The 8,973-nt window shown below is 43.4% G+C and overlaps 1 protein-coding gene across 1 annotated transcript; it reads right to left on the bottom strand.

The window, feature by feature from the left end:
- Positions 1 to 1,365: 1,365 nt before the first annotated feature.
- On the bottom strand, positions 1,366 to 5,261 carry Ppa (Partner of paired). Its single transcript, XM_017169269.3, has one exon. It carries the CDS (start codon positions 5,018 to 5,020, stop codon positions 3,374 to 3,376), a length of 1,647 nt encoding a protein of 548 aa, XP_017024758.1. The 5' UTR covers positions 5,021 to 5,261; the 3' UTR covers positions 1,366 to 3,373.
- Between the last annotated feature and the right edge of the window lie 3,712 nt (positions 5,262 to 8,973).

The following is an 8,973-nucleotide window of genomic DNA, read 5'->3' as shown; positions in this document are numbered from 1 at the left end:
TTTACCATTTCATAATCCTTTAATTTCCTTTGTTATAAAAATATAAAATAAGCCTAGGACTCTGGGCTTCCCCCAAAGGATGTAAATCTCTCTTGGAGATCCTTTCAATCGGATAATGCCTGAATCTGGGACTGAGTCCTGCCTCTGCTGTTTAAAGCTTTAATTTTGAGGTTCTGACCATTGAATAAATGCAAAATTTCCAATTGGGTGGGTTTCCATACACCACACACACACACACATAGCTGGGCTTTTGTGTACATAATCAGACACATACACGCACTTGACGCATACGCACATTTAATGCAAATTTAAGCAGTTAGCAAGCAAGTAAAACCGTTATGTGTACACAGGGATATGAGGCTGGCAGTACATGGTCGCCTGCATGTGTTTGTAAATGCATCGATGCTTATACATAATGCAGGCAATATAAATAATTGCAGTACATATCAGTGCGTGTGTGCGTTGCATAACCGCATATGCCATATACGCACATATCTGCTATGCTATATATACATATACATATATATATATAAACATATATGTATATACATATATCGGCATCGGCATCTGCATCTCTGGCTGGCTGCACATTTCATTGCAATTGCATTAGTGCAAGGGGCCCTTTGTTCATTACAAAATGCAGAAGCACCCACACTTTCGCACATTCCATGCATGTCTGAATAAAATACATTTTAAACACTTGGCGAAAATATTGCCTTCTATTTTGGAGTTTAGAAGTTCGAAAGAGTAAAAAGTATCTATAGTCACATTCTATCCATGCCTAAAATACCTTTAAATACTTGGAAAAAATTAAAACAAAATAAAAGCTAGCAGGAATAGAAGAAATTTTATAAATTTTGTAAGTTAAACGGTAAGTATGCTTCTACAAAGCTTATAATTCCCAAGTAAGTATTTAGAAACCGTGATTATCATCCATCATCATTTTGTTTAAAGTCTTTTTCATTACCTTACTTTACCTAAACCCTTTTATAATATCTTAGCTTTTCTTAAAAGTTCCTTAAATTAGTTTCATATTTCTCTTTTTTTTAGTTCCCTATTTTCTCTGTGTGCATTGAATATTTACCCATTTCTTTGGCAAGATAAACACAGCATAAGACTCTCCCTTTATTCAATCAATAAAAGTAAAGGCATTTGTTGTTGGATTTTTATACATATTTAATTTATTTTCTTTTCCTTTCACGTCGCCATCATCTTTCGAATTTTTAGTGGGTGGGAGGATGATTTTCGCCTCCTAAAACAGAAATATCAATCGACCGAAAAAAAACTTAGATCTAGGGAAAACTTGCAAATCGAAACTCAAAGGGTTCTCGCAGAATCAACATAGTTAATAATAATATACATAGATAGTTTTGCAAAAGAATTAAGGCATTCAGTATATTGCAGTTTTCAACAAAAGTTTATCGAATCGTGTGATCATTTAACTAATCCAAAAACAGAGAGGTGGTGGAAACCGGACTTAACATAACATTGTACATATTTATTTAATTTTAATTAATTTAATTTTTATTCTTTTTTTCGCTTTTTGTTTGCTTCAAGTGTTTTTTGTTTTGTTTTTATCTCGCCTCGTCTCGTCGCTGCTTAAATAAAATTACGTAATTGTTGTTTTAGCGTTAATTTTTTGTTTGCTTATGTTTCCTCTTTTTTATACAATACATTTTATATCACAATAGAAAAAAGAATTAATTCGCATATTCTTTTCAATCGTTATCTTCTCGCTTTTTTCCCACTTGCTTTTTTGTTTTGCTTTTTTCGCTTACTTATAAATTAAACAATAAAAAATTTACAGAATTTTCTTTAACGTTTGTATGTGGGTGTGTTGTCGTGTGTGTTTATGTGTAGTTGAGTTTTTTTGCTATTAAACAAGGTTGTTTTGTATGTTTTTGTTTTGTTTTTTTTTTTTTTATATAACTTGTGTTAATACGGTTTGTTATCTCCCCTCGTTTTTCGTTATTTGACTAATTGTGGCTTGACAAATGTTTAAGAACTAAGAATTACATTTACGCATCTACTATTAACATTGTTTTTGCTTAAATTCCTTTACTTTTTGTTTACGTTTTAATCAACTAAATTAAACGGCATAACTAACGACGCTGTACTAAACAAATTCGCAACGAACGAGAGACGCGGAGAAGACGTCGAGAAAGACAATAACAAAAAGATACAAACAAACGAAAAAGGGAGCAAGAAATATGCGACGGAGAGGAGAGACAAGAGCAACAAAGGCAACACAAGAGCGGAGAGTCAAGTCTCCAAAAGAGCTTTAATTCCCCACTACCACTCCCCACACTGCCTTCGTCGCCCGCTCTTTGTTTTATTGTTTCTGCTGCTGCTGCTGTAGTTGTTGTTGCTGTGGCAATGGAGGACGCTGGCTTTTGTAGCCGAAGCGTGAATTAAAATAAACTATTTAAATTTATTTGCATCTGCTTAACTGCGGCCTGCATTGCACACACACACACATACGCTCATATGTGTATATAAATGCGCTGCCCACTCTACTCGCAGTCCTAGCTCCCTCTCGCTCCCTCCTGCTGCTTATCGCGCGTCTCCATCGCCATGCACTTTGTTGCTGTCGGCCATCGCTGCAGTTGTTGTTGCTGCTGCTTGCTGTTTCTTTTTCTCTCTCGTTTTTCGTTATTTTTTATCGCTGCTGCGTGCGTGTAAGCCGACGCCAGCGGCTGTCGCCCCTCTTGCTCTGGCCTACACTTACCCCCCTTTAGGAACCTGCGGCATACACAACAACACAACGTAACGCAGCGCAGCAAGCTCCACGAACAGTGTTGCCTGGCTTTTAGCGGGAAAAAGCTACATCTAGCGGGCTTGGATACTACATGATGGGGAGAGATTCTGTTTTTGTCAAAAATTGGCATCAGAAAACAGAGAATTTCAGGTAATACAAATAAACTATAAGGACCTCAGCTTGGCTCTCCTTTAGATATTTCCTTATATTCCGCCCTGTTTTAAAGGAAACCCAATTTTGATATTAAAAAAGCCAGAATGGCATCACTCTCCGTCTGACGCCGTCTGTCTCCATCCCGCTCTCTCTTTCTGTCGCTGTCCCCCCACTCTCCTCCGCCTTGTGTGTGTTTCATTGTTTGCTTTTTGTTGTTGCCGCGTTGTTTTCAGCTTCTCCGCCTGTTTCTACTCTGTTCGTATAAAAAAATGTAGTACAGCGTTTGGTATGGCAAACGAAAGCTATGAGTTTTCAGTGTATCTTGTCTGCTCAGACCGACTTCGCCCCGTCCCGCCCCCTTCCGTTCCGTCCCGATGTAGGAATCTAAGGTTGGGAATTATTGGTACTGCGTGCCGCTGCCGCCTCCTCCTCAGCACAGGCGTTGCAGTCGTGGTGGACACATCATCTCACCAGCCAGAGGCCCAGATTGAGCTTCTGCAGCTTGGGCAGCTTCATGATGATGTCGATGCCCTTGGAGCTGAGCTGCGTGCAGCCGTAGAGATCAATGGTCTTGAGGTTCGTTAGGTCCTCGGCGAGCGTCTGCAGTCCCTTGTCCGTGATCCGGCTGCACTGGCCAATGTTCAGGTTCTCCAGCTCGTGCAGCGCCTTGGCAATCTTCAGCATGCCTTGATCGGTGATCTGGCACTGATTCAGTGAGAGGGATCTCAGCCGATAGAGTCCTTGGGCGATGTGGGTGAGCGCCTGATCGCTGATCTTGTCGCAGAAGCTAACGTCCAGAGAGTTGATCCCGCTGCCGCCCTCCGTGAGGTAAGCCATTCCAATGTCGGAGATGTTGTCGCAGGAGCGCAGGTTGAGCTGCTCCAGCTTGGGCATTCGGGCCAGATGTTTCAGCCCGCTGTCCGTCACCGAGACGCAGAAGCTCAGGTTTATGGACTTGAGCGAGGTCAGACCCTGGGCGATGTGTCCCAGCGCTTCGTCGCTCAACCTTTGGCAGTCCTGCAATCCAAGGTATTCCAGCTGCAGGTTGCCCTCCGCCGTTTCCCGGGAGAATCCTGCCAGGTGGCCAATGCCCTGGTCACTTATGTGCCAGCAGGATCGCAGGTTCAGGTGCTTCAGCTTCTTCAGACCCCACGCGATGAGCAGCAGACCAGTGTTGGTGATGTTACAGCAGCCGCCCAGCTCCAGCGTTTCTAGGTTCCTTAAATGCTGCGCAATCCGGCCCAGACTGGTGTCCGTGATTTGCTTGCACAGGGAGAGATCCAGGGTCTTCAGGTTGGGCAGATCCACGCTGAAGGCGTGGCCCAGGTTCATGTCCGCCACGTTAAAGCAGCCACTGAGGTTGAGGGAGGTCAAAGCGGGCACGCCTAGCACCAGGTCCTTTAGAGAGCGCCGCAGCGATAGGATCTGCACCTTCTTGATGCCCCGCTTCACCAAACAGTTGAATAGACTCGGGCTGGAACGCTTCAGATGCAACTTGGCCTCCACACCCTTCCACACGCTCTTAGCGTAGGCAGCATCCCGCCAGGCGGTGCAGACCTGGGCCGCACGGCCCAAATCCCTCACGGGCAGGTGCTCAAAGATTTGCTCGAGCAGCTCCGGGAAGAGGTTGCTGATGTGTGTGCCCTCCGCCGGTGGTGGACTCTCCGGCGAAGCGGGTCTGTGCGGTAGGTGGTGGTGGTGATGATGGTGGTGCTGCGCGTGGGCGGCCGCTGCTGCTGCCGCCGCCGCCGCTGCAGCTGCGTGCTGGAGGTACAAGGCTGGCGGAAGGGTTTGGAGCTGGTGATGATGGTGTGGCGGCGGGCGGTGGTGCAGGGCATAGGGCGTGAAGCGCAGCAGGTGGTGATGCGTGGTGCCGGTTGCACCCGCTCGCGTCAATACCGGCAGTTCAGTCTGTTGGTAAAGTTCGTCAATGGCCGCCCAGCTGGGCGCTCCTGCTCCTCCCACAGAGGCGCCGCCTCCCGCCGAGGTGGCCGCTCCTCCGTTGCCTCCATTGCTGTTGGAGCCGCCGCAGTGGTTGTTGTTTAGGTTGTTCAGCACGGCTAGCGTCGTCTGGTGATGGAAGGGCAGCAATTCCGTATTGGTGGCCATGTCCTTCTCTAGTTTCTAGCACTTCTCTGTTCGCTTGGCTGCTTTGCTTAGTTATTCCTTAGCTATTCTTTATATAAGCTGCATTTTCCGTGTTTACGCGTGGTCAAAGACTAGTTAGTAGTTGGTTCACTGTGATTCACTCGCGCTGCACTAACTTCGGTTTGGCTTGTGAGTTAATCTTAGTTAGTGAGTCCAAGTCTCTTTTTGCGGCAGAGACTGATGCGGAGCGATGCGCGCGATCCGAAAGATGAAAAGATACTTAGCTCGGAACGCCAAGTAACGTTGCTTATAGCCTGCAAGCAGCTACGGCTCTCTCGGAGTGACGCAGCACTGCTGAGAGAGCGGGAGAGCGAGTGTTATCTGTGGGAGCAGGACAGCACGTATTCAGCGGTAAGATTGCCCGTGCTGCAGAGCAGGTAGCAATAACTTTCTCTCGAAACTGTTCTCTCTCGCTCTGGGGGTTCTGACTTGACGGCGACTTTTAGTCAGGATTGGCTTGTTTATGGCTAGATTTTAGGCGGGGGTGGAAAACCCGATATGAAAATGTTGGAAATTTGTGTGAACCCGTTGAAAAATTAAAAGAAATATATCTTTAAAATATGTAATATGTTTAGATACATTAATTTGTCCCAAGATTGGAGTTTTCGGATGCACATTATTGTAGCCTATCAATATATTCCGGAGCTATTTTACAAAGTCATTTTAATCTAAGTTAGTTAAGTATAGTAATTATTAAGACTTTTTCAAATAAAATTATATTTTATTTTATATTGTCTCATATAAAATATAGTTATTTCTGACCATCACTGGTAAAGAGAGCGAGAGAATGGCAGACTGACTGTTAGATTGACGAAGAGAGGAAAGTATCTAGAGAAGCGACTAACTCTGAGTGCTAGATCTGGCTTGGATTTATCTTTCTGTGCTTGGTTTTGGACCCCAGCTCGCTCCGTGGTTTCAGGTTATTCTTTTGCTCAATGCCAAACTCCGACGCATTTGTTGTTGCTGCTGCTGCTGCTGCATTCCGAAGTCGAGCAGGTACCTGTCTTCCCTCTCTATCTTTCGCATCGGTGTGCGTTCTGTCTGAGACAGTGTGTGTGTGTGTGTGCGATCGGTGCTCGCTACCTGCGAACGCAGCAACAACACAATCCCGGTTTCCAGGAAAATATTAACGATAACTCCAAAAAAGAGAAAAAAGTACGTTGCCGCACACACACACAAAGGAACTCAGCTTGGGATGCACAAATCCGAGTGCAACAACGGATGGCAACAACAATAGCGGTGCTTGCATTGTTATTGATACTAGGAAAGCGAATCTCTCGCCTCTCCACTCACACAGTTGCAGCAAAGTCGCCCCCTAACAAAAAAAAAAAAAGGAAAACGCCGCCGTCTTTGGTTGCCTTCTAAAAAAATATCAAATAAAATAGAATAAAGGAAAGGAAAGGAAAAGAAAAGAGGGACCAGGATCGGGATTCAAAGTCGGGAAAGGGGCCTGCGAGCTGGGAAAATCTGTGTCGCTACCTGACCCCGAAACGCTCACACCCGCACCCTCAAACATACACACGTACATATGTACATCAGCATCCTGGAAAATTATTCACAAAGCACAAAAGTGTCTGGAGGATAATTAGAATACTCTTTCTCTCAATTTTGCATCATATTTAGCGCAGTTTTTATACTCTTTCAGTGTATTAAACTTTTTGTCAGAAGTTTGCAAAGCAGTGAAGGAGATGTATTTCTGATCCTATAAATCATATAATCAAATCAGTCGAAACAAAATGGCCATGTTCTCTAAAAAAAGCACTTTTTTTAATTTAATAAGGGATTACATACTAAAATAATTCCCTTTCTTTCTTGTTTTACAGCAAAGTTCAAACATAAGTAAAAATATAAATTTAAAATTACACTGATAACAGTTTAAATCAATAATATTACCAATGTAAGTACAATTATTAAATATATTTGTAATTATAGCGTTGGCAAGATAAATCTTTAATAAATAAATACATTTGTTTCATTTAAATATTTTCATAAAAAAGGATTACAAAAGTAATGCCTTCAATACCAATTTATTAACCTTGAATTTATAAATCGGATTGTAATTAAATTTTAAAAAATTATTAGGTGTTTTTGGGTTTATATACTCTCAGGTTCCCGTATATTCTTGTCGTAAGATCTGTGAATATTTTATTATTGTTTAAACCTAAACAAAACCCAATAAAATTCCAATATATAATTCCAATTATATATACATAATTTCAAAACAATCTTAATGTAAGTCGAAGCACTTATGCAATTCAATTTAAATTTTTACAGAACAAATACATCTGATTTTATACAAATCTACAAAATACTATCAAATATGTTGTCTTTAATTTCAAAGTGTAAGCCCTATTTTAATTTTATTTATTATTTTCTCAGTGCCAGGAAAACGAACCTCCGTTGATTTCTTAGGCTTCGGTCTCCTGCCGAGGACCCTCGCAGTCGTACAGTCATTATCCTGGCGGGCAGAAGGGCAAGGCGTGCGTTCCTCCAACCCTCCTTCAGTTCAGTCCTGTCCCTTCTCCCCGTCCTCTTTCCACATCCTCATCGTCATCCTATCCTCTCATATGCTTCTTCTACCTGTCAAACTGGTTTGGCCAAAAAGGGCCAATCTCTCCCTCTATCAGTCTTTCGGACGTGTCAAGGCGGCCAACGAAAATAAAAATAATCTCTTCGCTGGAACTCTGCTGCTGCTGCCGCTGCCTCGGATACACGGATACCCATGCGTCTCTGAAATATAGTGCGGCGCATATAATAATCGATTGGTTTTCGGCTGCCTCTCCTCTCGCCTTTCCTCTTTTCCTTCTTTTTTTTGCGCATTGCGTACTATGATCACGATCATTAAAGCTGCCACAGGTAGGAGATACTCGCAGAAGGTAGAGGAAGCCAGCGGAAAAGGTGCAACACGCGCAGACGCAATGCAAGCGGGCCAAATGCAATCACCGTGGGCAGCGGAGGCAATGAGGGAACGCGGGACCAAACCCACGCAGCCATGTCGCGGTTTTGGGCCAGGGAAGGCCCAGCAATCCGCTCAGCTACTTGTCTTATCTGCAGATACCAGATACAAGATACACGGATGCGGCCGCATCTGCATATTCATATCTGCAAATGGGCACATCTGCCAATTGATGTCTCTGCTAACTTCATTGCCCCCTCGAGCCTTATCGATTAAGCGGAGCTTGAGAACTTTATTGCAGCCAAGGCAAGATCAAAGGAGGTGGTTTTACTGCTGTCATCCGACTTAAGCCAAATGATGTTGAATAAATTAAGATGATTAGGTTGTTAAATCGCTGGCTATGTGATTTTGCATGCTCTTAAGGCACGCTTAGTTGGGTTAGAATGTATCTTACGACTTGTAAGACGATTAAAGTACTTAGGACTTAGAAAAGGATGGAACTTAGGATTAGTTTAAGGGTTTAAGAAACACGAAGCCAATTTTATTTCGATGAAAAGGATCAAGATCTATCGGGGCATTGTGTGTCACCATGCTTCAACTTGCCATCCATCCATCAGATTCAGATCCAGATTGAGGCGGTGGTGCCAGCCCATTGCTGCGGGAGGGACAGAAACAATACAAAAGGAGCCGCCATCAAGTTGTTCAATTGATGCTATCGCCATCTCTGACCAATTTGTGGTCTGCCCGCATTTCACTCAGCTCAACCGAAAGGGTGTGAGCCGAGCCAGAGGAGACTAGAGGAGTTAGAGGTGGGGTGGTATTCTGGACACCGGCATCAGAACGGCGTCAAGCTGTGACAGATTTGTTACAGAACATCACATAATTTGCCTCTGATGGCAATCTGATCACCCACCAAATGCATGTGATTTGTGATTGGAAAAGCTGCCCTCTTTAAAAGTGAAAAAAAGACAAGACAATATTAATGTTTAAATTAATATAAATAAGATTTCAAAAGCGT

Source organism: Drosophila kikkawai, chromosome 2R (genome assembly GCF_030179895.1).
Source record: "Drosophila kikkawai strain 14028-0561.14 chromosome 2R, DkikHiC1v2, whole genome shotgun sequence".
NCBI lineage: Eukaryota > Metazoa > Arthropoda > Insecta > Diptera > Drosophilidae > Drosophila > Drosophila kikkawai.
Note: the sequence above shows the minus strand (reverse complement) of the source record. Positions and strands in the feature narration are given on the sequence as shown.

Bases quoted from the DNA above. Each gene is read 5' to 3' on its own strand.
- Ppa (XM_017169269.3), bottom strand. From the start codon at position 5,020: ATGGCCACCAATACGGAATTGCTGCCCTTCCATCACCAGACGACGCTA.